At 64.5% G+C, this 25,987-nt stretch overlaps 4 protein-coding genes across 6 annotated transcripts; 2 read left to right on the top strand and 2 right to left on the bottom strand.

The window, feature by feature from the left end:
• Positions 1-553: 553 nt before the first annotated feature.
• On the bottom strand, positions 554-2,164 carry GPX4 (glutathione peroxidase 4). The gene is made up of 7 exons (XM_027715839.2): positions 2,063-2,164; positions 1,853-1,947; positions 1,582-1,726; positions 1,351-1,502; positions 1,224-1,248; positions 897-956; positions 554-806 (listed from the first exon to the last, which is right to left on the bottom strand). The coding sequence occupies exons 1-7, from the start codon at positions 2,147-2,149 to the stop codon at positions 774-776; spliced, it is 597 nt and encodes a 198-aa protein (XP_027571640.2). The 5' UTR covers positions 2,150-2,164; the 3' UTR covers positions 554-773.
• A 347-nt stretch (positions 2,165-2,511) lies between these two features.
• POLR2E (RNA polymerase II, I and III subunit E) lies at positions 2,512-4,892 on the top strand. Of its 2 annotated transcripts, XM_027715835.2 has the most exons (8): positions 2,520-2,679; positions 2,776-2,950; positions 3,033-3,148; positions 3,547-3,627; positions 3,712-3,770; positions 3,941-4,019; positions 4,141-4,217; positions 4,609-4,892. In XM_027715835.2, exons 1-7 carry the CDS (start codon positions 2,623-2,625, stop codon positions 4,204-4,206), a joined length of 633 nt encoding a protein of 210 aa, XP_027571636.1. In that variant the 5' UTR covers positions 2,520-2,622; the 3' UTR covers positions 4,207-4,217; positions 4,609-4,892. The 2 variants fall into 2 exon arrangements, with proteins under 2 accessions (XP_039243185.1, XP_027571636.1); XM_039387251.1 differs by having other exon boundaries at positions 2,512-2,679; positions 3,547-3,770.
• Positions 4,893-6,649: 1,757 nt separating this feature from the next.
• ARHGAP45 (Rho GTPase activating protein 45) lies at positions 6,650-18,885 on the bottom strand. The gene is made up of 23 exons (XM_027715833.2): positions 18,672-18,885; positions 17,346-17,673; positions 16,083-16,226; positions 14,985-15,069; positions 14,815-14,887; positions 14,497-14,575; positions 14,137-14,274; positions 13,856-13,920; positions 13,484-13,594; positions 13,143-13,223; positions 12,764-12,943; positions 12,423-12,560; positions 11,919-12,109; positions 11,464-11,603; positions 11,107-11,184; positions 10,807-10,908; positions 10,401-10,564; positions 9,987-10,175; positions 9,490-9,627; positions 7,861-8,099; positions 7,401-7,641; positions 7,216-7,300; positions 6,650-7,057 (listed from the first exon to the last, which is right to left on the bottom strand). Exons 1-23 carry the CDS (start codon positions 18,786-18,788, stop codon positions 6,729-6,731), a joined length of 3,435 nt encoding a protein of 1,144 aa, XP_027571634.2. The 5' UTR covers positions 18,789-18,885; the 3' UTR covers positions 6,650-6,728.
• Positions 15,235-25,694, top strand: CNN2 (calponin 2). 2 transcript variants are annotated; one of them, XM_039387258.1, is made up of 7 exons: positions 15,235-15,497; positions 23,184-23,305; positions 23,563-23,629; positions 23,711-23,848; positions 24,003-24,119; positions 24,414-24,560; positions 24,637-25,694. In XM_039387258.1, the coding sequence occupies exons 1-7, from the start codon at positions 15,297-15,299 to the stop codon at positions 24,901-24,903; spliced, it is 1,059 nt and encodes a 352-aa protein (XP_039243192.1). In that variant the 5' UTR covers positions 15,235-15,296; the 3' UTR covers positions 24,904-25,694. The 2 variants fall into 2 exon arrangements, with proteins under 2 accessions (XP_039243192.1, XP_027571649.1); XM_027715848.2 differs by lacking the exon at positions 15,235-15,497 and adding an exon at positions 20,906-21,064.
• The last annotated feature ends 293 nt before the right edge of the window (positions 25,695-25,987 follow it).

The following is a 25,987-nucleotide window of genomic DNA, read 5'->3' as shown; positions in this document are numbered from 1 at the left end:
TGGGGACTGCAGATGTGAAGGGGAGATCCAGCACCCCCCAGGCCCTGGGGAAGAGCCACTCAGTGTCCCTGCATGGCTGCCCCATGCAGGAGGAGGAGGAGGATGGTCCTGCTTGCTGTGGTCAGACCTGTCTTGGCTGTGGGAGGTTAATTCACTGTGTTCCAACACGACTGGGTTCTGTTGTGCAGAAATTGCTCCTGGATGGGGCTTGTGCCACTGCTGGACCCATCCCCTCTGCTGCCCTGCCCAGCTGGGAGAGCTCTTGGGGACAGGAGGGATCCCAGAGGGGACACGCACCTTCACCTTCCCCTGCTCTGCGTTTTCCCAAGGAGCCCCTCAGGGTCGTGGCTCACGCAGGATTTGTGTGCACTTCCTCCTCAGCCCGGGGGATTATCCCTGCTCAGGAGCTCAGGAGTTGCGTAAGGTCTTGGCTCCCAGCAAAGCTCCGGGTTCTCACCGGGAGCAGAGCAGCAGCCCCGGCCCCATCCCTGCTCCAGCCCCATCCCTGCTCCAGCCCCATCCCTGCTCCTTCCCTCCCCCCGACACCAGGGGCTCATTCCTAAGGTCTTTATTGCGAGGGGACTCCAGTTACTGCGAGGGGGCTCCGGCTGCTCCTGCCCGGGGCGGCCGCGGCCCCGGGGCCTCTGTCCAGCGGTGCACGCCGGGGTCGGGGCTGCCCCACCAGGACCTGGCTTGGGGGCAGCCCGTCATGGGGCTGGAGGAGGCTCCGGGGGCAGCGGGGCCGGGGCGGGCGGGGGGACAGCGGAGCGGAGCTACAGGTAGGCAGGGAGGTCCTTCTCGATCACCTGCGGGGAACAGGGAGCGTTTGTGCCCCGAGAACATCCCCGTCCATCCCCTCCTCCCGCCCGGCACCGCTGCTGCTCCCCGGCACTTACGTAGGGATCCTCCATCGGGCTGTACCTCTTCACCACTTGGCCCTCCCGGTTAATGAGGAACTGGGGGAGTGAAGCAACACCCCGTGGGCGAGTCCAGGGGTCAGCTGGACTCCCAGGGAGTGTGCCTGCTGATTACTGCACCCTGGGGCGGGGTAGGGGCTCCCAGGAGTCTCCAGGCACAGGAGCCCCTGGGAATGCTCTCCGAAATCCAGGGTAAAGGCACAGAGCAGAGCCCCGGTGTGAGGCTCCCCCCTCCCCTCCCTGCCTCAGGGACCCCCCCAGCTCCCCAGAGCCCAGCACGGCCCAGAGGAGGCAGCTGTGTCCTACCTTGGTAAAGTTCCATTTTATTGCACTGGGAGAGAAAAACAAGGAGTGAGTTTTGGTCAGAAAAACCTTTCCTCAGGTTCCTCAGCCCCAGCCAGGCCCCGAGCCGAGCTCTCCCTGCCACACTCACTTGCCCAGGGTGCCCCTCCCTTTGGGCTGCTCCTTCATCCACTTCCAGAGCGGGTGGGCATCGTCCCCGTTCACATCGATCTTGCTGTACATGTCGAACTTCACCCCGTAGTTCTCAGCAAATGCCTTGATCTGAGCGTTGTCCCCGGGCTCCTGAGAGGCGACACCGGGACCGTGAGGGCTCCCGGGCAGTCCTGAGGCTCCCGGGGAGCGCTCGGCCCCTCCCGCGCACCTGCTTCCCGAACTGGTTGCAGGGAAAGCCCAGGATGCGTAAACCCCTCTCAGCGTATCGGGCGTGCAGGTCAACAAGCTGAGTGTAGTTTACCGCGGTCTTCCCTCATTTGGAGGCGACGTTGGTGATGATGCAGACGCAGCCCCTGCGGACGGGGCGGGTGAGCGGGGACAGGCCCCTCGCCCGCCGGGCGCGGCAGCGGCTCCCGGGTTACGCAAGAACCGCTGCTGCTCAGCGCCCCGGCCCCGCGCCCCCGGCCCTGCCCTCCTACCGGTACTTCTCCAGGGACACGTCGTTGCCATCGATGTCGAGGGCGTGGAAGTCGTAGATGGCCCTGGCCGAGCGCCAGTCGTCCGCCTGGGCGCACTGCGGGGCAGGGGTCAGCGGGGAGCCCACGGGGAGCCCCGTCCGCGTCCGCGCCCCCGCCCCGCCGGCCCCGGGGGGGCCCCGGGAGCAGCCCCCGCCGGCCCCGCGCACTCACCATGCTCCGCACCGGGCCCCGCAGCAGCGCCGCCGCCGCCGCGCTCCCGCCTCGCAGCGCGGCCCGCACCGCCCGGCCCCAGCGCATCGCGCGCAGGCACCGCCCCCCCGCGCCGCCGCGGCCAATCAGCGCGCGCGGAGCCGGCTCGGCCGGGTGATAGATAGACAGCTGAACCAATAGCAGCGCGGGGCGGGCGGGATGGCCGTGGGGGTGCTTATCGGGCGAGACCACGCGGGGCGGGGGTGTGTCAGATGCTGCGGGGCGGGGGTGTGTCAGATGCTGCGGGCCGCGCCCCCCCCCGCCCCGCTCCGCCCCGCGGCCGGCCGTTCCCTCCCTCCCTCCCGGGCCGGGCCGTAGAGATCCAGGGACCCGCCCCACCGGCGGCGGAGATACTCCCGTTCTCCCCGGTACCCCCGGTCCCCGCGGTGGGGGCGGCCCGTGGCGGACCACATCTCCCAGAAGGCGCCGCGGCCGAGGCCCCCATGACCGCCCAGGCGCCGCCTGTGTGCGCGCGGGGCAGGCGGCAGCGCGGGCAGCCCGCGGGGGCCTGAGCGGGCAGCATGGACGACGAGGAGGAGACGTACCGGCTGTGGAAGATCCGCAAGACCATCATGCAGGTCCGGGGGCGGCGGGAGCCGAGGGGCGGGACGGGCCGGGGACGGGACCGGCGCGGGGGCGGCGGCAGAGCCCTGAGCCCGGCGCTGCTCCCGCAGCTCTGCCACGACCGCGGGTACCTGGTGACCCAGGACGAGCTGGACCAGACGCTGGAGGAGTTCAAGGCGCAGTTCGGGGACAAGCCCAGCGAGGGCCGCCCCCGCCGCACCGACCTGACCGTGCTGGTGGCTCACAACGACGACCCCACCGACCAGATGTTCGTCTTCTTCCCCGGTGAGCGGCGCGGCCCGGGCGGGGCCCTGGCGGGGAGGGGCTTTGGGGCTCTCGGTGACCCCGGGTGTGGCTCCTTCCGCAGAGGAGCCCAAGGTGGGGATCAAGACGATCAAGATGTACTGCCAGCGCATGCAGGAGGAGAACATCACCCGGGCCCTGATCGTGGTGCAGCAGGGAATGACCCCCTCGGCCAAGCAGGTGCGTGGGGACGGGGCCGTGTCCCACTCGCAAAGTTCTGGTGGGCGCTGGAGGCTTTCCCTGTCTCCTTCTCAGCGCTGTTTTAGGTGAATAAAAGCCCAGCATTCCCTTACAGGGAAAGGCTTTCACTAAAGCCTGTTGTGCTTTGGCACAGGCTCTTCCTCAGCCTCAAAGTGTCTTTACCCAGAGCAGCTGGTCCTGGTGGCAGCAGCACAGCCGAGGGCCCATGAGCAGCTGAGAAGTGGGGGAAGGAAAAGGGGGTATTTTCCAGGGGCCAGGAGATCCATGTGCTCATTCCCAGCCTGGCTGTGTCCATGTGAGCACAGGCTGACCCCGGGTGTGGCTCTGGGCACTGCCAGGGCTGTCCCAGCTCCCTCTGACTGGCCTTTCCCTTCCAGTCCCTGGTGGACATGGCTCCCAAATACATCCTGGAGCAGTTCCTGCAGCAGGAGCTTCTGATCAACATCACTGAGCACGAGGTGAGTGGGGTGGGGGGTTGTCTCCAGCCCTGTGAGGGGCTGGTCCCTGTCCCTGGCTCATCTCGGCCTCTCCTGTGTTTGCAGCTGGTCCCAGAGCACGTTGTCATGACCAAGGAGGAGGTGACAGAGCTACTGGCCCGATAGTATCCTTTGATGGCCCTTTAATGGTCCTTTGATGGTCCTCTGGTTCCCTGTGCATGTCCCTCCCTCCTACTCAGGTGTGATGAAACCTTGGGCTGAACCCCCCATTCCTGCCACGGTTCTTTTCTGTTCCATGAGCGTATCCAGAGCTCCTCCTTGACTCCCAGCACAGCAAACTGAGGGAGAACCAGCTGCCCAGGATCCAGGCTGGGGACCCCGTGGCCCGGTACTTTGGGATAAAGCGCGGCCAGGTGAGAGGAACAGGCTGGGCCAGCAGCTCCCTGTGCCAGGGAGAGGATGGTCCTTGGTGGTGTTTCAGAGCTCTGGGAGCAGGGAGGGGTGTCCCTGTCCTGAGCTCTGGGGGCCCTGCAGGTGGTGAAGATCATCAGGCCCAGCGAGACAGCAGGACGGTACATCACCTACAGGCTGGTGCAGTAACCCCAGCGTGGGTAAGGCCCAGGGAACCCCAGGGCTGGGGGGGCTCTGGGCAGTGCTGGGGGCTGGACGGGGTATTCCAGGGTCAATGTGAGGCAGCTGCTTCCAAGGAAATGTCTCAGAGCTTTGAGTGGCTTGTGGAGGGAGCTGTTAGGGCAGAGCAGAGGAGGCTCCCCTGCCACCTGCTCACAGAATCACAAGGTTGTGAGCTGGAAGGGACCCACAAGGGTCATGGAGTCCAGCTCTTAGGTGAATGGGCCATACAGGGATCAAACCCACGGCTGTGGCATTATTAGCACCGTGCTCTGAGCCCCTGAGCTCATCTCAGGGTCCTGTGCCCTCTGTGTGCTCGGTGGGCTTGGCTGAGGGGGGAGGTCATCCACATCCCCAGTTCTCTCTCTTCAGGGTGTGAGGAGTTGTGTGACACCTCCCAGTCTCCCCTCCCACCAGCAGTTTACAGGCACTCGGAGCTTCCTGCCCTTCCAGAGATGGCCAAGGAAATCCTCTTCCCCTGCTGCCTCTCTGCAGTCCTGGCACTGGGCCTCCCTCCTCGTTTTCCAGCTTGGACTTCGCTGTAACCCCTCAGTCCCATCCAGGACTCAGCCGTGGAGTCCTGAAGTGAGTGGGAAAGGCCTTTGCTTCCCTGTTTTATGGGCTCTGGTTTGTAATAAAGGTTTGTACCCTCAGTGCTCTGGTGTTACTCAGCATCTCCCTGGGGCAAGGCCTTGAGACCCATATTTTTCATTATGTTTGGATTCTCTTCCTGCTGGGACTCTGCATCGTGGCTGAGCCCTGCAGAGCTCTCACCTGCTGCCCTGGGCCCTTTGGATGCTGCAGTTCAGACTTAGCTTGTTCCTTCCCTGATCTCCTGCCCTCTGGCCCTGGTTTGGGACCGTGGTGTTTGGATCCCACAATGGAGAGTCGCTCATCACCCCTAGTCACGCTTGTTTTAATCCATCCCAGGTCTCTGAGGGGTTTTAAACATCAGTTTTCCTGCCAGAACATTTGTGTTTGCAGTGCTTGGCCTCCCACAGCCAGGGGAATCTGGAAGACTCTGATCTCCAGGACAAACAGGGGTTGGAACACACGGATTTTATTGGTTTTTTGGAAGCATGTCCATGTGACCCCAGCGAGGACGTGACAGTGCTGAGCAGCAGCAGGACAGACACCGAGGGGACACAGCCAGGAGGGAGCTGTGGCCCTGGAAGCTCAAGCGCAGCCTTCGCCCTTCCCTCACTCACACCCACCCTCATCATCCTCACCCACCCTCACACACACACACGGTACCGCCGTGGCAGCAGCACTCCCAGCCCCCCCTGTGCCCTGGGAATGGCCTGCTGGAAAATCCCAACCGTCCTGTGGAAGAGCTGCGGGGCAGCAACAGCTCCCGGGGGGGTCTCCGGCTCTTCCCTGGCTCAGTCCCAAACCAGTTCCCTGTGAGTTCACCTGGGGTTCTGTACCTTTGCTGAGATGTGTCTCCATCAGCCCCGGGGGGCTCAGACCTCCCGTCCATCACCTGCAGTACTGAGGTGCCTGAGACACCCCAGCACCACCCCTGTGTCCCACAGGCAGGGCAACGGGAGGAGATGGCTCTCAGCTCATTCCCAGCTAAAAATCTACTTGTCTCTCTGTGCCTCAGTGCAGAAAAGTCTCGTAGCTTTAAAAAAATACCCACTTTGGCTTTAGTCCTTTTGCCAGCAGAGGTAGTGGAGTCGTGTTGAAGGGTTGATTCATCTCTTTACAGAAAAGGAAGCTCAAGATTATACTGGCCAGGGCTGGGGATGGATTTGGGATGTGGTGGCCTTGAGAAAGGAGGAAGAAGCACCTCTCCATGGGGACCTGCTCCATGCCCAGCTCCAAGAGCAGAGGGTTGGTCCTGGACTTGCAGCTCTTTGGAGACCAAATGACTGTAAAACCAACGCCCTGAGAGCTCAGCAGTGCTCAGGACCCTGCAGCCAGGCCAACCTGCCACCGAGCCCGACCACAGCCTGCGGCTGCTCTTGGCGTGGCTCCTGCCAGGGAGAGAAATGCCCATTGATCCAAATGCCCATCGATCCAAGCAGCAACACAGACGCCGTCAGCTGGTACCAGGGGAGCCCTGGTGGCTTTGGGGCAGGAAATCCATCCTGGGCTCCAGGTGCCAGGTACAGTCAGTGCCAGTGAGGAACATCCCCAGACCTGGCAGATGGCACAGCACAGCCCTGGGTTCCTTCCCAGTCCTCAACAAGCACACAAGGAGGGTCTGCCCCTGTCTCCTGGAGCTGGTGCTTCACGGCTGCCGGGCTGAGCCAGGTCCTGGCAGGCTGTGCCCCCGTTCCCCTGCCAGGGGGCTCAGGGGGTTTGTGTGAAAGCTCCAGCCAGGAACCAGCCAGGACTCGCCTGCAGCTGACACACCAAACCCCCCTGGCCCCTGCAGCTCTGAGCATCCCTCCCACCCCTCCACCTCCCAGGTTTCTGTGTCTGGGCAGTCTCTGGGATTTGCCCCTTTGCCCGTCCCAGTGCCCACAGTGGTTCTGTCTGGTGGCTCAGATGAGCCGGGGCTGCAGCTCACGGCCCCTGGCACCCCCAGGGGTGCTGTGCTGGCTCGTGCTGTCCCTGGGGGCAGCAGGGACGCGGCTCTCGGGGGGCTCCTCCGCGTCGCTCTGCTCGTCCCCGGGGCTGCAGCAGCGGGGCCCGGAGCCCTCGGTGTCCGACTGGCCCGCGCTGCAGCTGCGGCTCCGCGGCCCCTCGCTCCCCTCGTCGCAGAACTGAGCCTCGTCCGTGCTGGTCTCGCTGCCCTGTTTGCTCAGGTGGGTCCGTGGCTCCCCAGCGTCCTCCAGCTCCGAGTCAGAGTCCACGGAGCGGTCGCCGGACTCTGCGGGACGGAGGAGCCTCGTCCACGCTCCCGCCCGGCACCCGCAGGAGCTTCGTGCAGCCAACCCGGGGTCCCCGGGGCAGGGGAAGGGGCTGTGTGACCCCCGTGCCTCCCGAGGGACCCGCACCCACCAGGAGCCCCCCGTGCCCTTCACTGACCTGCGAGTGAGTCGGCGCTGAAAGCCAAACTCCCCTTCTCCGAAGGCAGGTCCAGGTAGGGGACAGTGCTGGGGGCAGCCGTGGGCTGGGAGGGAGAGGGATGGTGGTGAGGGCACGGAGGAGAGGAGTTCTCATTCGCTTGGCTCCAGAGGACATCGTGGAATGTCCCCTCCCGAGATTCCTACCTCCTCTGTGGCGCCTGAGCTGCGCCTGCCGGGCTCGGCCAGCGCCGCCACCTCCTTGTGCTCGAAGATGGTGGGGTAGAAGATGATGAGGGCCTCGATGATACGAGCTTGGTGGGGATAATCCACCAGTGAGGACAAGGAAATCGTGGCGTCCGTGGGCCTGGGACGCATCAGTGTTGGCCCAAAGACGATGCCCAGGTTGCCTGAGGTCATCTTGTTGTCCTGTTCCACTTCCATGATCCTGGGGAGGAGGAGGAGGAGGAGGAACTTGTGATAGCAAGGAGGGAGAAGGGTGGCTGGGCAGGGCTGGGGGAAGTGCTGGGCTGGAGCACATGAGCCTCATGAGAGGGAGAGAAGCAGCTGCAGTTGCTTCCCCAGGAAGCTGCACACACCTCCCTGCCCCAGGGAAGAAAGGGAAGGTTCCCAGCACCCACAGGGGCTCTGTCCCTGCCCCTCTCACCTCCTCAGGTGCTGCAGGAGGTACTGGAGCGTGGCCATGTTCTCGTAGGGAAGCTCCTTCAGCAGCTCCCTCAGCTTCAGCACCAGGCTCAGCACCACCCGGTCGGTGTCGGCTCCTCTGTCCACCAGCTCGGGGCCGCCCCTCCCGCCCCGGCCCTTGGCCTCCCCGCCCTGCAGGCTCTCCTTGGCCAGCCCCATCAGCTGGTTGTACAGCCGGAAGGGCATCAGGGGCTCTGGCAGCTGCAGAGAGAAGAGGGGAGATGGTCCCAGGAGCTCCCACCTCTGCCAGACCCAGACCTGTCCTGAGCTGCTGAGCTGGGGACACCTGGGGCCTTTCGGTGAGGAAACATCCCTCAAGTGCCCCCATGGGCAGGAGGTGGAACGAGAGGAGCTTTATCATCCCTTCCATTCCAGGATTCCACGAGTCTGTGACTCCCAGTGCTGCAAACCCTCTACCCCCAGGTGATGTTTATTTATCCATCTCCTGGAGCGTGTCAATCCAGCCTCATTAGTCCTGGCCAAGGAGCACTTGTGAAGTTCAAGCCAAAAGCAGCCTTTGATCCACCTGTGGCTGCTCCTTGCTGGGTCGAGGTGCAGTGATTCCCTTTTTTTGCCTGGAAAAGCTCTGGGTGGGGTGGGCCCAGCAGCAGGTTCCCCAGCGGACAGAAGGTGGCTGGGAAGAGGACAGGGATGGGTTGTTTTGGGTGGGAAAGGCAGGATGTGAAGGGCACAGGATGCGAAGGGCACAGCCTGGGGTGAAGGCGGGGCTGTGGTGGGGGAAGCTCTGCTTTGAAGTTTGTGTGAAGCAGCCGGAGCTGCTGTTGACTGCTGGGTGTTCCACATGGCTGGTGATGTTTTCAGGGTGGTTTAAACGGATGTTCTGGGGACAGGCTGCCTCACAGCAGAGGTGGTTCCCTCCAGCCAGCCCTTTACAGAGGGACTTTAACCCATTTGTCTGCAGCGAGGCAGCAGGTCAGGGCTCAGGACTGAGTTACCCCTCTTGTTCCACTCCACTTGTCTTTGGAGAAACCACAGAGGCAAATCAGAACCTTTGCTCCTGGTGTGCAGGAGCCCAGGGACGTGGCTCCCCCCCGATGTAACAGAGAAAGGCAGCACAAAAAGAGTTAATCCCCGGCTGCCTGAGAGGGAGAAGCAGCTTCCCCTGCCTTGTGGTGACTGTGGGAGGATGTGGGTGATGCTGTTTGCACCGACAGTTTGGGTGCAGGGAGGGGGTGCCTGGGGCAGGACTGCCATGGGGGACCCGAGGGGCAGAGACCCCCCTGAGCCCGGCCCAGGGCAGCCCCAGGGGCAGAGCCCAGCCCAGGGGGCCGTGACTCAGCCTGTGCAGGGTGACCTTTGCTGGCTCCCTTCCCCTTTTGGGGTGCCCAGTTCCCAGCTGCAGGGCGGAGGGTTCGTGCTGCAGTTGCTGTTCCCGGCTCTGACTCAGTGGGGGCTGAGCTGGGGGGTCACTGTGGCCCCAACTCCACAGCCAACCTGATCCTGCTGGGAGGGGCCCCTCTGCACCCCCCCCTGGTTATGGAGCCTGCCTTGTGTGGAATTCCTGCTGCCAGGTTGGTTCCTCTGCCACCTCCCGTCCCTCCCACCGCAGGAGGTACCAGCAGCACCTTACCTGTCTCAGGTAGAGCTTCAGGACGTTGCTGATGTCGTGGGGGGAGGCCTGGGACAGCTCCACCAGCTCCTTCCCATTCTCAAAGGCCTGGCAGAGCTTCTCCACGCGGGTCTTGACGCCGTTAACTCGATAGATGCCCTGGGAAAGAGAGAAAAGTGGAGCTGAGGCGAGGGGAGATGTTCCTCTTCATGTTTGCATGGGACAGTGAGCCCTGTGCTCCCACCCTCTCCTTTTGAGGTGGGAAATCCCTCCAGGAAGTCATTCTGGGATATCTCTTTTCCAGCTCAGCCATTCCTGCTTCACAGGAGAGCAGGAGGCAGGAAAGCTGAATTTCCACGGGCAGAGTTTGGGGTATTTGGGCCAAGTTCATCCCTGGGATGAACTCCCTGGCTCCCTGCCCTGCAGAAATCCAAAACTGAGCCCGTTGGTTTTCCAGGGGATCTTTCCAAGGGCTGAGCCAGCTGAGGAGGAGGAGGAGAGAGGAGAGTGTGACTCACCTTGGTTTTCAGAGCCCGCTTCTCGATCTCCAAAATGCACTTCTTGACAATGAAGGGGATCCCGTCCGGGCTGCCCCGAGATGCCTCTGTGAAGTCCTGCCCAAAGAGCTGCAGCTTCCCTTGGAGCTTCTTGTGCCCACACTGGATGGCCAAGGTCTCCAGGCACTTCTTGTGGCAGGCCAGGTAGCACTAGGAGAGAGAGGGGAAGATGTGGAGGTGGGAGGGCAGCTACAGAGAAACACCAGGCATCACTCAGAGCATGCTGGGAGCCAGGAAAAATGCTTTGGAGATACTGCAGGACCAATGGAAAGCACCTGGAACCCTCCCCAGAGGAGGAATGGCCTCCTGAACATGGTCAGAGCTGGGCTCAGGTGGGCTCCACCCCCAGCTCTCTTCCCACTTCTCCCAGCTCACCTCCTCACACTCAGCTCCCTGGAAGTACACGTAGCTGTTGCACTCCCGACACTTGGAAGGGGCACGGAGCTTCCTCAGCCGATGGGTCTGGGCAGCCTTGGACAAGCCAACGTTCCGGAAGGGCCCCGTGGGAGCTGCCAGCTCCGGGCTGATCCCATTGATGCCTGTGGGCAGAGCAAAAGGAAATGTGAGGTCAGGCACAGCTTGAGCAGGGCGGTCACTGTCCCTGGTCTGAGCAGGGCTCATCCCTTGGGAAAGGCAGTGCCACCAGGAACACCGTCAGGAATCCCCAGCAACTGGTGGGTTTGCCTCTGGAACTACTGGATTTGGGAAAAGCGGCCCTCAGGGACTCCTGCTGGAGGGGTGGTGCAGCAGCAGCACTGTCACCTCCCACACTGTCACCTACTCTGCTCAAAGGGGGTGGTGGTCTCATCCTTCTCCTCCAGCTCCTCACTGGAGGACACGGTGCCGTTGGACGAGAGCCGCTGGAGCTTGTGGCTGAATTCACCTGTCCAAGGAAAACCACAAACTGGTGAATCAGTGGCAAAGCTGCTTCTCCTCTGAAAACTCATCCCATCCCATCAGAGATTGGGATCAGCACAGCCATTCACCAACAGGTAAACAAGGGTTGGTCCAGCCTAACTGGAGTGCTCTGGATTTAGACTGGCTGTACTGGGAGGGGCTCCTGAGCTGTTCCCGTATCTACCTGCACTGGAATCCAGGCTGCTTTCAGCATCAGCAACAGTGGTTGGCCAGGATTTATGGACCTGGTGTCCCCTCCCACCTGCAGAGAGAACACACGGTCCATTGGGATTGCTGTCTGTGTTCGGGAGGGAACAGTGGGAGAACAGTGTGGATGCTGGGAGAAACTGGGATGTCTGGGGGAAGCTGCTGGTGAAGGGGCCGCTGGGGTTTGGTGCCTCCAGTGACACCCAGCAAGGAAAAGGGGATGGGCAGATGGATGATGGTCTCTTAGGGAGCGAAGCGCCACAGATCTGGTTTAGTGTCCTTCAGGGAATTCCGCCTGGGAGGCTCCCGGCCCGTCCTGCTGCTCCAGGCTCACCTCTCCGCTCGGCCGCCTCGGCCCCACTCGGAGCCTCCTTGGCTCCTGCCCCTCCTTCAGAGCCGGCCCCGGCCCCCTCGGCACTCGTGGGGAACTCGCTGGCGTTGAAGCTGCCCTTCCGTGTCCGAGAAAAGGGGGACCTGGAGGGGAAAAGGGAACGTGGATGGGAAGGAAGGAAGGACACTCGGAAACCTTATCCACGGCTGCCCTCCACCAGTCTTGGGATGCAGAGTTCTCTCTTAAATACTCGACAGCCCGTCTCATCCACCGAAGGACGTGAGGGGAATTCCGAGCTGGTCCAACTCCAGCATTCCCAGCAGGAGCTGCCTTCAGGAATGCTGAAAGCACCCTGGCTCCTGCAGGAGCGCGTGGGCAGCCACGGGAGCGGGAGATGGCGCGGGGGACGCGGCCGAGCTGGAGCATTGCCCGGGGATGGCTCCCCTGTCCCCCCTCACCAGGCGTTGTGAGACACGTAGGGCTCGAAGTCGTACTGCACGTCGGGCTCGTCCCCGCGCTGCAGCTGCCGCACGTGGGACGCGTACTGCTGGCCCGGGTCGTACAGCTTGCTGCTCTCACACAGCGTCTGGAAGTTCACGGGCAGCGGCGCCGTCTGCATGTGCATGGTCTGGTAGAAGGAGATGGTGGCCTAAAAGAGACGTGGAGAGAGACCGGCGTGAGCCCTGTGAGCTGAGGTACAGCAGGAGAGGGAAAAGACGCTCCAGGTTAGGTGGGCGATCAGGAGCAGAGGAACCAGGGGCTCCAGGTCAGGTGGGCAATCAGGAGCACGGAGCAGCACTTGTTCTGCAGCCTTGAGCCTCGGTTTTTCTGAGCACGAGGGAGAGCGGAGCTCTGCACCCACCTGGGCCCCTGATGGCTCTGCTGGGAGGCCACTCCGAACCCTCCGGAGCAGAGCACATCCACCTCCTGCCCTGGGGACACCCCAGTCCAGCCCCACTCACCGACTTGATGACCTGGTCGCTCTGTTTGATCACCTCGTGGATCTGCCGCAGCGAGTTCACCTTGGTGTCCTCCAGCTCCTGCTTCTGTGTGTTGGCATCGGCCACGCAGGTGCGATACGTGGCCATGGCCTCCTCTGCCTGGAGTCGGGAGAGGGAGAGATGAGGACAGCTCAGAGGTGAGGAGAACACAGAGAACAGCCCCTCGGACCATGTTCCTCCGGGCACTCCCATGCCATGCTCAAGGATCCAGGGGAGCTCAGGTCACTCCACGTGGTTCAGGGCGGCTCCTGTGCAGGGACAGCAGGAGCAAGGAGGCGCCTCCAGAGCTGTCACCTTCTTACCTTGTTCTTGGCCTCCTCTTCCAGCCGCCTCTTCTTGTCCAGGGTTTTGGTGGTGATGCTGCTGGTCGTGTTCTGCTGCTCCTCCTCCGCTTTCACCGCCACGTACTTGGCCTTGTCGTGCTCCTCGCTGCGCTGCATGTACGTCTGCTTGGCCTTGCGCAGGTTCCCCTCGGCCTCTTGCTGCCAGGGTGAGCCGTGACCCGGGTGAGGACGGAACCCAGCCAGGGAGTCACCAGCTCCCGTGGGCTGCCCGGGGTCCCCCAGCACAGCAGAGGCACCCAAGCACCCGACACTGCCAGAGGGGGGCAGGGGGTCCAGCATCCTTAGAGGGGCACGTGCCCGGGGTGCTCCAGGCTGCGACACAAACCCAGTCACTCACCAGTTTCCTCTGTGCCCGGTGCCACTGCTCCTTGATCTCCTTCCTCCGCTTCTCGTGCTCGAGGCGTCTCACCATCAGCGGCTGGATTGGGAGGAACAGCCCCGTGATGCCCTGAGCTGAGTGCTCTGCTCTGCCCTTGCCAAGGCTTTGCAAGGAGAAGTGCCCTGTGCTGGTCACTGTTGCTGCCAGCATGGCCAGGTCACAGGCACTGGTTTGTGCCAGGGATGAAAATCTGCAGCCTGGGAAGTGCCAGACGCAGGTTCCCTCTGGACTGAGCTAAGGAAGAGCCACCTCTGCAATGCCAGGACCACCAGCCCCGGGAGGACCCTTCAACCCCTCACCTGGAGGAAGGTTTGGTGCTGCAGGGTGTTGGCTGCCTGCAGAACCGACGTCCCATGCTCCATGTCCTGCTCCAGGGCCAGCAGGTAGATGGACAGGAAAGGCATGTTGGTCTGGGAAATGGGAAAACACACCACCCTGAGCCCCAGCACCTGCCCAAGGAGTCACGTCCTTTGGGGAGGAAGAGTCAGAGGTGTGATGGGGCTGGTGGCTGCTGGTAAAAGCCTCATCCTGAATTTTTCCAGGCAGAGCTCTGGAGAGCTGCCTGCATGTTCTCCTGGGCTCTGGAGCTGGGGCATGTGGGATGGGCTCCTCAGGGCTGCTGACTCTCAATCCAGCCCAGCTCTGGGGGCTTTAGGGACATGGGGACTTACCTCCTGGCTCATGGTTTGCTTGCAGCTGTTTGCCATTTTCTGGAGCCCTTTAGCAAACTCCATCTCTGGAAGAAAAAGTTTGGAAGTGAAAAGGCACACGAGACACTGGGAATTCCCTGGAGGAACCCAATCTTCTTTTGAAAGATAAATCAGGAACTTGAAGAGTGAAGTTCCCACTTCCCTGGCAGTGTTGGTCTCCCCCCAGACTCCTGTAGGGACCTCGACCTGCCCCGGGGCTCAGCCCTGCTCCAGAGGGACCCACCCGCCATCCCCCTGCTCACCCAGCGTGGTCCTTTTCTCCAGGTACGAGATCAGGTCCTTCATGTACTTGGAGATGGTTTTGGCGTACTGGAGTGCAGCGTCCACCCCCCCCTCGCAGCGCTGCAGCATCACGTCCACTTCCTCGGCCGCAGGACGGGCTGCAGGGGAGACCCCGTGAGCTTCCAGTGCAAACCTCCCCAGCTCCGAGCCCGCCCCGTGCTGTGCCGGTCCTGCCGACCCCGGTGCCACAGCTCTGCTGCCTCTTCCCAGCCGAGGAGCCAAGTGTGGCTCAGGATCACAGCGACGACAGGGAAGGCGCCGGTTCCTGCTCAGCCAGGCCCCCCCACCCCAAACCCTGCACCCACCCTCGTCCTGCTTACCCGCGTTGTAGCTCTCCACGCCCACAGGCACACTGTCTCCTCCAGGCCCTGGGATCCCCCCGTAGAGGCTCTCCATACTCTTTGAGGATTTGGAAAGAAAAGGGGCTGGTCAGCCAAGCAGATGGAGGGGAGGCTGGAACCCGGAGCTGCCGGAGCCTTTCAGCTGTTGCTGGAAGTTGGCTGTGCCCAGGCTGTGCCCAGGCTGTGCCCAGGCTGTGCCCAGGCTGTGCCCAGGAGCTCATGGGAATGTCTCTGGAGAAACACCCTGCTCTGGGCTCCCATCAGAGCTGGGGGAGCAGCCAGAGCCCCATGGCTCACCTGGTTCTGGTCGCTGGGAGGGATGGAGAGGAGGGTGCTGCTGTCCACCTCCCCCATGAGGAACTCGGACACCCTGTGGGGAGAGGAGACAGCACAGGGACAGTGACACGGGCTGTCACCCAGCAGCACCCACGGACCGGCTGTGGAGGCAGCTGCCCACAATCCCTTACGTGCTGCTGAAGGACACAGCGATGGTCTCCACGGCCTTCTCGAACTCCCGCTTGTCCGCCTCGTTGTTGGATTCATAGTGGAACCCTGGAGAAGAGGAAATGTGGGAGCCCTGTCACTGTGTACCTGTCCCTCTCTCAGCAGAAGGACCCGCTGGCTCACGGTGGTATCAGGGGAGCTGTGGGGCTGGGGTGGGGCTGGGGCAAGCTGAGGGAGCAGTGGGGAGGATCATCCCTATGGATGATGGATTCCTCCAACACAGCATCCCCCCGCTTTCTCCCAGGACTGACTTCCCTGCCAGCATCCCTTGGCTCATGTTTCTGTTTATTCCCGTTACTCAGGGCTGCTGGAAAAGCACTGCTGGACCTGTTCCACTGCCTTCCCTGCCTCATGGCTCCTCCAGACCCTGCTCTGAGCAGGATGGACTCCTCCAGGAGGGCTCTTGGCCAAAAGAGGAACCGCCGGTGGCAGAGGGAACCGGCGCAGACAGTGCTCAGCAGACACCCACGGCACGGGTAAGCAGCAGCCAGGGAGGGCTCCTGGGCAGCCCCTGGGTCTGCTCCTCGGGGGGAACTGAGCCCCCCGTTGCAGTGAGGGGCTGGGGTCTGCCCCCAGTGCACTCCCTCCCGTCCCCACGTGGGGCCAGCCCCCAGCAGCCCTCTCGCCACCCCCCGTGAGCCTTCCTGTCCCCTGCGGTTGCTGTTGGGTGTCCAGGAAGCGGCGGCTGACGCAGGAGGTGGTGCTGTGGTCGGTGCAGTCACCCCCTCCCCGTGGATGACAGCAGAGGGAGGTGGTGCCCAGCCAGGGCCTGGCCTCCCAGACCCCGCTCTGTAAACACGAGGGGCTGCCAGGAGCAGGATCTAATTATTTCAGTGTTTTTCCTGTGGCCGTGCCTGGAAACCCCCAGGCAGGATCTGTCATTTCTGACACTATATCGTCCTTAAAGCTGCACCACGGCAAGAAGCAGCTGATGCTTTTGCCTTCTCTGCCAGCCCATGGGGCAGCTCCGCTCCTGGCAAACCCCCCCATGGGCTCCCCAGCCCCGCACCCTGACACGGGGCAAGAGGGGAGTGGGACAGAGCTCCCAGCCCCTGTCTCACCCTTGACTTTGGAGATGAGGGTCCCAGCAGCTGTCAGGGTCTCCAGGGTGTTGAGCAGGGGGTACTTGTTGATGACCTGGCGCAGGATGCGCAGGGTTTCGCCCAAGCACTCGTGGGCCAGCGGCCGCTGGGGCTCCTTGGGGTCTGCAAGAGAGGGGGCTGAGCCCTGTGTCCCTGTCCTGTGTCCCTGCCCCGTGTCCCTGCCCTGCATCCCTGTCCTGTGATCCTGTCCCACGTCCCTGTCCCATTTACCTCCCAGCCACATGCCAGGCAGGGTCCTGCCATCTCCCAGACCATGCAGCCCCTCCCTTTGGCCTTGGGGCTTCCCGAGCCAGGCATGGCCTGTCCAGCACCTCCCCACAGCCCTGGCCGTGTGTCTCCTGCCCAGCCCGGTGGTGGCGGGGGGGAAGCCCAACCTTTGAGGCGTTTTTTCCGCAGTAGTAACTTTTCCCCTTGAAAGCAGTTTGGGAATTTCCTCCTCGTTTCCTTCCCTCCCTCCTCCCGGATGGACGCTCCCAGATGGGAGGGATGTGGCAGGTCTGTCCTGCCATCATGCCAGCCTGGCTCACTGCATCCTGCAGGTCCTTCCCCAGGACTGTCCCCTCCCTCCATGGGCTCCAGCTGCCAGCCTGAGGGTCTGGCCTGGTCAGCACGGGACAGGGCTGGGCACTGGCAGCCTGGTTAGGGGGTGAGGAGCCTTGTGCAGGGAGGTGCTGGGATGGGGGACTGGCACTCACTGCCCAGCCAGGCAAAGCCCCCTGCCCAACCCAGCCCCCAGCTCGGGGTCTGGAAGGGGTTTCTGCAAAACCAGGGCTGAGAACAGTGTCATGTGCCCCCTACGCCATGGGATCGACGCATCTCCTGTGCCCCCTTGGGCAGGGACAGGCGCTCGTGGGCCCACAGACCACCCAGCCCCGTCCTGACGGCCACCCTGGTGGGCTGGGGGCTCGGGGGGCCATGCCCAGCACCCTGCAGGGCTCAGGGGGCCCTGGCAGGCGGCTGGCACCGCTGCACTGTAAACAGGAAAACGGGCGGATGAAAATAGCTCGCGGCAGGAAGCCGCGTTATCCCGGCCCTGAGCTCCGGCAGCCACTCACCCACCACCCACCCACCACCTCTGCCCGCAGCCTCACGGCCCCCTGCGGGTCCTGGCGGCCTCTGGCCCAAGCAGAGAGCTCCCACCCACGGGGGGGTCTGTCCCTGGGGTGCCCTGCAGCGCTGTGACACGGGTGTTTGGCACTGGGTGGGCACCCAGGCACTCACCATCGCGCAGCACCACGTCCCGCAGCTTCTCCAGGGCGTCGGCGAAGCGGGCGACGTCCGCCAGCAGCTGGGAGATGTCCTCGGGGTCGATGAAGGGACCCTCCCCGCCCTCCATGGGGCTGTAGGACGTGGGGGTCTTGTGTCCCTTGGCCATGGTGCGGGGGGCCGCGGGCAGGGGGAAGCTGGCGGCACTGGCATGGCGGCTGAGGCTGGTGGGGCGCTTCAGGGTGCCCACGGTGCTGGGGCTGGTGCTGAGCTTGGCGCTGGCCGCGGGCAGGTCCCCCAGGCTGGAGCCTGGTGCCTCCAGGCAATCCTTGCGGGAGAGGTCCTGGGGAGCGGGGATGAGTGTGAGGGCACAGCCAGCGTGGTGGGGACCGTGCTTGGGCAGGGAGAGGGCAGCAGCCAGGACTCGCCACACCACCAGCTTGGGGGATGGGGTGGTGTCTTCAGGGGCTGGTGCCAGACCCTGCAGCTGCACCATGCCTCAGTTTCCCCAGTCAGGCATCCCCTTTGGGGACCTTGGAGACAGTCTTGGGACCCCACAGGGCAAAGACAGAGCAGGGAGGGTCTGGGCCAGGCCTGGGCAGGGCCTGGGCACTTGCCTGGCCATCCCCCACCAGTCCCTCTGGCTCTGTGTTCGTCATGGGGGCACACAGTGATCATGTGGGTGACACTGCTTGTCCACCCCAGCACCCACCATCCTGGGACTGCCCATCCCAGTGGACTGGGGACCTCAGCACAGCCAAACAGCAGCAGGATCCAGCCCACACGTCCCTTCCTCTTTTTCAGCTGGTCCCATGCTGGGGGAGGGGGCAGGGACAGGGACACCTCCCAGGCCACTGTTGGGGGTTTGGTAAGTATTTTACAGATGGAGGAAGCCCCCAGTTTCCAGGGGCAATATTACCCCGAGGGAGGGGTTGGTACCAGCACTGTCCAGGACCGTGCATGGCTTGGGGATCACGCACCCAGCAAGGGTCTGTGAGCACGGGGAGGGGACCCTGCAGCCCCCAGCCCACTCAGCAGCTTCTATCAGGGACCCCCAGGCACCCAGGTGTGACACGAGTGTGCGGGGTCTCAGCATCCCGGGCCGGGCGCTGCCGGAAGCGTCTTTGGCAGACACGGAGTGCCGAGAGCACGAGGCTTCCGTGGGCGAGGGCAGAGGGGAGCTCAGCCCCACGGGGGGGCCAGACCACCACGGGGCTGCAAGGGCACCCAAAGGGCCCCACCCCAAAACGCCTGGGGCCAGCCCGGCCCTGTCCCCGTTCCCCCCGGGGTGCAGCGGCCCCGGTACCCCCCGGCCCTCCCCCCGGGGTGCCCCGGCCGTACCGTCAGTCGCACGGCGGGCGCGCAGGGCAGCGAGTCCAGGGAGCGCTGGGGCGGGTGGGCTCTGCCCGCCGCCGCCCAGGGGCTGTAGCTGTTCCTGCCCGCGGCCCGGCCGAGCATCCCGCCGGCCGCCACCCATAGGCCCCTCTCCGGGGGGTCGGGACGGGGGCGGGGGCGGCTGCCCCCCGCTAAGGAGCCGCGGGTGGGCTCCGGAGCCCCGACGGCCGCATCGTGCCAGCCCCGTCTCGCCCCACGCACCCGGGCTGGGGCGCAGGCGCGGTGCGGGCGGTGCGGGGCGGTGCGGGGTGCCACGGGGTGCCACGGGGTGCCACGGGGTGCCACGGGGAGCCCCGGCCGCCGTCCGGCCCCACGGAGGTGAGGCGCTTCCTCCCGGCCCCTCCGGCACCGGGGGGTCCGCACGTCAATAAATAAATACATGGCAGAGCTGAGCTGCCTGAGCCCGGTGTCCCCAGGGAGGTTTGGGAATCTCTCTGTCCTCCCCAAACCCTCGCACACAGCCCCGCATTTCCTCCCTGTCCCTTCCAACCCTTCCGCCTCCCTCGGCGGCTGCTCTGTCCCCCTCATCTGGGGCAAAATGTCCCCCCAGCCCAGTGAGCTGGGTCCTTCCTCGTCTTCTTTCTCCTCCTCGCAGACCTCCTGGACGTATCCAGGTCCCCATTGCCACTCTGTGGCTCTTCCCAGCAGCTCTGTGGGTGCTGTTGCCCCAAAACCCCCAGGGACCCATGGCCCCCGCCCTGCCAGAGACACCGGGGGACACTCACCGGCGGGGTCTGTGGGACGGGGCTTCCCGCCCGGCTCTTCTTGGAGATGGAGGGGGTTTTAATGAGCTCCCGTTTCTTCCGGGAGAACATGGTTCCCGGGGGCCGAGCCGCTGCCCTCAGCCCCTCGTTTGGCCCGGCGGCCGTGCCGGCTGCTCACGGCGCCGGCCACATTCGCGGGGCGCAGTGTCAGGAGGGCGCGTGTGACGCCGCCTCGTTTCCTCATCGGCTTCGCAGCCCGACCTGAAACAGGAAAAGCCGAACGCGCACCCAGGCGCGAGGCCGGGGGCAGGGGCACCCTGGCTGCCCTGCGGGGTCGTGGAGGGGCAGGTGGACGCCGGCACTCCTGGGGAGGGTGGGCTCGTTGGGGGCTTTGGGGGGTTTCAGTGCTGCAGCCCAGGGCTTAGAGAGGGGTGGGGGCTGAGCCCCACTCTGCGGGACCGGTGCTGGCCCCTGTGGGACCCCCACCCACTGGGAGGTTTACCCTGTTTGGAGGTGTCCCTCTGTCCATCCCGCTGGAGGCCCCGGGTGTGGGGGTGAATGGGATGGGGGGCTCTGGGCTCCCACCCGTGGGACGCTCCCGGCTCTGCCCCTTCGTGGGCTCGGTGGCGGTGCCGGGACCGGCCCCCCGGAGTCACTGCCTTGCCCCTCGCCCCCGTGACTCCCCCACCCGCGGGGCAATGGGACCCCACAACGGGAAAACAGGAGAGGCGGCCAATAAACCCCTGGAGAGGGACAGGATGGGACGGGCCCCCTCCGAGTGCTGCGTGGGGACCCCCGGCCGCTGCCCATGGGCTGCCCTGGCCGACTGCCGGCCCCGCGAGACGGGAAAGACACTCCGCTTTTTCCCGGGACCCCCCCGCGGTCCTGGCCGGTCCGTCTCGCGTGGGCCACCTGCCGACCCCGGGGGGGACACGGGCACGGGGGGGTCGGGGCGAGGGGAGCGGGACTGCGGCGCGGGTGGGTGGGTGGAGGCGCGGGGGGTGCGGGGGCGGAGGAACGCGTTCGTGTGCCCCGCGTGCGCGCGTGACCGTGGGTGCGGGCAGAGAGGTGCGCGCGTGAGTGTGTGCGTGAGTGACCGAGTGTGCGTGTGCAGGGGAGCGCCCGCGGGTCGGGGTTGCGTGTGTGTGTGTGTGTGTGCACAACGCGTGCCCGGGGTCGGGGCGCGCACACCCGTGCACGCGAGTGTGTAAGGCGATGCACACGCGTGTGCCCGTGGGTGCGTGGGTGTGCCCGTGGGTGCGTGGGTGTGCCCGTGGGTGGGTGCGTGGGTGGACCCGTGTGCCCGGGACGGCTCCAGCCCCGGTCTCGGCCTTCCCCGGGCTCCCGATGCCCCCTGGCGCCCCCCGGTTCTCCCGGGGTCCCCCCGGGTCCCAGTGTTGGGGTTCGGAGCCACACCACGATCCGGCCGCTCCTGCCCTTATTTGGGCATTTCGGCCCCGTCCAATCAGCGCGGGGGGGCCGGGCCCGGCCCCGCCCCCGCCCCGCCCGGCCCCGCTCCGGTACCGGCTCCGCTGCCCGTGCCCCGCTCCGGTACCGGCTCCGCGCCCCGCCATGAGCAGCTCCCAGTTCAACAAGGGCCCGTCCTACGGCCTCTCCGCCGAGGTCAAGAACCGGGTGAGCCTCGGCGGGAACCGGGGGGACCGGGACCACCGGATGGGGGCAAGTCGGGGGCTGGGGATTACCGGGGCCTGCAGGCGCTGCGGCTGCCGGTGCTCCTGGAGGTCTGGGAGAGCCGGGCATCCCGGTGCCGCTGGGGGTCCCGGTTTCATCCCGGGGTTCTGGAGAACCAGAGGGTCCTGGTGCGCCCCTGGAATGCGGAGCTGGAGGGGGCCCGGTGCCACCGGGGACGGAGAGTGGAGAAGTCGGGGGTTCCCGCGAGGATGGAGAGCCGGGGGTTCCCGAGAGAATGCGGAACTGAGGGTCCCGATGTACCGGGGTCTCTGAGGGGTGGGGATGCCAGAGCTGGGCTCCCGGTCTCGCGGTACCCTGAACCTGCTGGCAGGGTCCCGGGGAAGTGTCTTGGGGGGACCGGGGCTGGGAGAGGTCCCGGGCACCGGCTGCCTCTCCCGTGCAGTGGCCGCTATTGCTCCCGGCAAACCCCGCGGCTCGGGGCCAGCTCCACGGAGCTTCACTTTCTGCTTCCCCACAGTTGCACATCCCCCGCGGATGCTCCGCGGCCTTCGCTGGGAATGGGGCTGGTGACCCCGGTGACTCTGCCCGGGACCGGAAGGGAAAAGGGGAACGGGAGCCTCTGGGCGGTCTGTTTGCACCCCGAGGAGGGAGCTGTGTGCCGCGGGGTGCAGGCAGCTGCCAGCACCCTCCTGCCTCCTCGACAGTTCACAGGGGTCCTGCTGGGCCGGGGGGACACAGCTGCCCCGGGGGGACACAGCTGCCCCAGGCTGTAGGTGGCACCAGCAGTGGCCGAGGTGCTGGGCTGTGCCCAACCCCGGGCGAGCAGAGACTGAGCTGTGGTCACCCCAGGGCTGGTGGCCTGTGCTGCCCGGGGACACAGGAGCTGCCTGGATGGGGCCAGGGCAGGCAGAAGGAGGGCCAAGTGGTGGTGGGCTTGTGGCTGCAGGGATGTGGTGGCTGTGGCTCCTTACCCATCCTTGCAGGGGATTTACGTTTCATAAGGAGCGGACGGGCCCCGGCCTGCCTGGGGCTGGGCTGCCCTGGCGCTGAACGGATGACACGCGCTGGAGCCTCCCCACCATGTGCTCTTGGTGCTTTGGGTTGATTCAGCAAGACATGAGCCAGTCTGACTGCCCCAGTGTGTCTGCTGGAGGTGACATCACCAACTGGGAACCAGTTAAACCAGCGCCGTGCTCCCAGTCTGTGCAATCCCTTGCAAAGTGGACCGTGGTGGGATCTCTCTGGGGCTGGTCCCCTCTGCCTGCTCCTGTGCCCTGGGAAACCCTCACATTGGCCATGGGGAGGGAAGAACTGTCTGCAGCTGCCCGTGCTCCAGAAAATCATCTGGTGGGACTGTGGAATCCCCCTGGCCGGGACACACGTGGTGTGTGACCCAAGGTCCTGCATCAGTCAAGTTCCCCTTTGAGGCCAGAGCATCTCCCCACCACACAGCAGGGCTGGACTGTGTCCATTCCAGTGTCTCCCCTTGTCCAGGAGGAGGGGACTCATGGCCCCCCCACATAACGGGAGCAGGAGAGGACTGGATGGGCGAGAGGTCGGTGGGTGCCCTGAGGCCACCTCTGGGTGCTGGCTGAGCATCGGAGGGACGGGGCCGGGGCAGGACAGCACTCGGGGCTTCCAGGCTCTTTCCACCTCAGGACAGGATGCCTTTCTCTTGCCTCATGGGCCAGGGCCGAGGCAAGATGCCGATGGCGGAGATGCTGCCGGCCCTGGCAGCTGGTCTCCATTTGGGAGGAGGCGTCCACATTCCTGGCATAGCCGCGGTGACCAGGAATCTGCGGCGGCTGTTGGGCTTTGCCGGAAGGGAGAGCAGCTCGTGGCCAGACCCCTGGGGATTGGAGCTGGGCTCCCGCAGGCTCCAGGGGACAGGGAGGGACAGACCCGTGGAGGGGGCACTTCTCCCTGGCCCCCACAGGCAGTTCCTCCTCATCCTTTTGGAATGGTTCAGAAGCTGCCGTGTCTGATGGCAGCATCATCCTCCTGTCCCCATTCCCATCCTGGGGAGGGGGGAACTGTTCCCATGAGGGGTTTGGGGTGCACACAGGGCTGTGCCTGAGCTGCCCTCACCCACCCCCTCCAGCTTGCCCAGAAGTATGACCCGCAGAAGGAGGTTGAGCTGCGGACGTGGATCGAGAGCGTCACGGGGCAGCAGATCGGGCCTGATTTCCAGAAGGGGCTGAAGGACGGGGTGATCCTCTGCGAGTGAGTCCCGGATTGGGTGGGGACGGGGAACACCAGCCCTCCAGGGGACCCCTGCCAGCCTTTGGGGTGGAAAGGGTGGGCTGGATCTGCACCAGTGGGACCTGCTGGGTCACCCCCAAAGGGTCTCTGTCTGTGGAGAGCCCTGAGGACCAACAGGGACCTGGGCAAGGAATTGCATCACATGGGGGAGGCCTGGGCTGGATCCTCCTGAAAGGGGCCCATGCCCTGCAGCCCCACATCCCCCTGCCTCCCTCCAGGCTCATGAACAAGCTGCAGCCCAACTCGGTGAGGAAGATCAACCGCTCAGCTCAGAACTGGCACCAGGTAAGTGCAGCCCTGCTGCCACCCACCCACTGTCCCTCTGCGGTCACCCACCGGGGCTCATCCCTCTCCCCCTCCCTGCAGCTCGAGAACCTCTCCAACTTCATCAAGGCCATGGCCAGCTACGGCATGAACCCCGTGGACCTCTTCGAAGCCAACGACCTTTTTGAGAGCGGGAACCTGACCCAGGTGCAGGTGTCACTGCTGGCGCTGGCGGGAATGGTGAGCACAGGGGGACGAGCAGCTTGGGAAGGGGCACTGTCCTGCGGGGACCCCCAGCCTGGGGTGGTGCCCGTGGGACCCCGTGGCTCCCCCTGTCCAGGAAGAGGATGGGGGGACTGGGACCCCCCTCCCTCCTCACCACCACTCCTGGCAGGCCAAGACGAAGGGGCTGCAGAGCGGAGTGGACATCGGTGTGAAGTACTCAGAGAAGCAGCAGAGGAATTTTGATGAGGCCAAGATGAAGGCTGGGCAGTGTGTGATTGGGCTGCAGGTGGGTTGTCCTGTGGAGTCCCAGGGGTGGGGGACTGGGAGAGGGGTGCCCAGTTCTGTCAAATCCTCAGCACTGTCATGGCTCCAAGCACAGCTGGAAGAACCTGAGGCTCGAGGTGCCTCAGGTGTTCTTGGGATCTGGGACCATCGTGGCTCCATGTCCGGCACTCAGTGGCCGTGAGCCTGGGGTGGGTTGGGGAATTCTGGCTGTGCCCCCTGGGCTGGGGGCGATGGGGAGAGGGGAGAAGGGGCATGTGTGGGGCAGCACATGCTCCTCACCAGACCCCTTTGTCAGATGGGCACGAACAAGTGCGCCAGCCAGTCCGGCATGACGGCCTACGGCACCCGGAGGCACCTCTACGACCCCAAGAACCAGATCCTGCCGCCCATGGACCACTCCACCATCAGCCTGCAGATGGGCACCAACAAGTGTGCCAGCCAGGTGAGCGCCTGTGCTGGGCTGGGAGGGTGTGGGGGGACCACAGCTGAGCCCTGCTCCATCCTGTTTTCCCTCCCAGGTGGGCATGACAGCTCCCGGCACCAGGAGACACATCTACGATGCCAAGATGGGGACAGAGAAGTGCGACAACTCCTCCATGTCACTGCAGATGGGCTCCAACCAGGGCGCCAACCAGAGCGGGCAGGTCTTTGGCCTCGGCCGCCAGATCTATGACCCCAAGTACTGCCCACAGGGCAGCCAGGGCGAGGTGGCCAACGCTGCCGGTGACCTGGGCGGGGACCCCCCTGGGTACCACTACTACTGTGAGGAGGAGGAGAGCTACTGAGCGGGACGGCACCAGCCCCGTCCGCACCATCTCGTGTACAGCCACACTGCCAGCCACATTCCAGCCTTCACTTCCGTCATTCCTTCTTTTTAAACTCTTTTTTAACTTTGGAAATTAATCTATTTTTCCGAGCAAGGAAATAAAGACCCTGTTTCTAGAGAGGAGCCTGGCCAGTTCCCATGGGAGCCCCCAGGTCCCAGGGCAGCGGGAAGGCGGTGGATGCTCCAGCACCGGGGAGTGGACAGTGTCACCTCTCACACACCCAGCGCCCACCATGTGCCCCTGCAACACCCCCGGATCCCTCAGCAAGGAGTGGGGGGCAGCTCTCTGTGCTGCACCCAGTGCTGCCGCTCGTTGCTGTGCTGGCAGGACCTGGCTCAGCCCCATGGAGGAGAGGGGCTGGGGTCGGTGGGACGTGGTGTGGGGGGAGCCCAGGGCACTGTGGGGCCTCGGGATTGAGTGTGTGAGTCAGTGAATGTGTGCACGCGTGTTTGCACTCTCATGTAATCTCTAGATGCTGGAAATGCCTTTTTTGCAGAAGTCGTTGGGACCAAGATTCTGAGATGATGGTGTTGGCTGCAGGGCAGGGCTGGGAGCTGGCACACCCGGCACACCCGGCACTGCTGCACCTCCGCAGCAATCCAATCGCCCAGGCTGGAGCCAAAGCTGGCTCTGATGGCAATGCCCGAGTGCAGCCGGTGCCCCTTGACTTTCCCCTCCCGTGCGGTTTTTAACGGAGATGCTCTCAGACCGAAACATTTTATTTTTAAAAACAAACTCTTTCAACATAAGCAGGAGCTGGTCTCTGGTGCAGGCGCCTTGTCAGGGCTCAGGCGGGTCCCCGCCTGCCTGGGGAGTGGGAACTGCTGCAGACCTGGGTGAGACCCCCGGAGTGCCGGGATGGTGGGGCGGGAGGCTGCGCGTCCCGGTGGGCCGAGTGGGAGCCGGGAACGGGCTGCTGGGTTAAACGGACGTGGGGTTGATAGATGTGGGATTACCGGTGCCGACGGGACCGGACGTGCCGTGCCTGTCCGGGCAGGGACCCACCTTTCGGGGGGAAATGCTGCGTTTCGGAGAGCCGCGG

Source organism: Pipra filicauda, unplaced genomic scaffold (genome assembly GCF_003945595.2).
Source record: "Pipra filicauda isolate LSUMZ 115617 unplaced genomic scaffold, ASM394559v2 scaffold548_size709544_pilon, whole genome shotgun sequence".
NCBI classification, from domain to species: domain Eukaryota; kingdom Metazoa; phylum Chordata; class Aves; order Passeriformes; family Pipridae; genus Pipra; species Pipra filicauda.
Note: the sequence above shows the minus strand (reverse complement) of the source record. Positions and strands in the feature narration are given on the sequence as shown.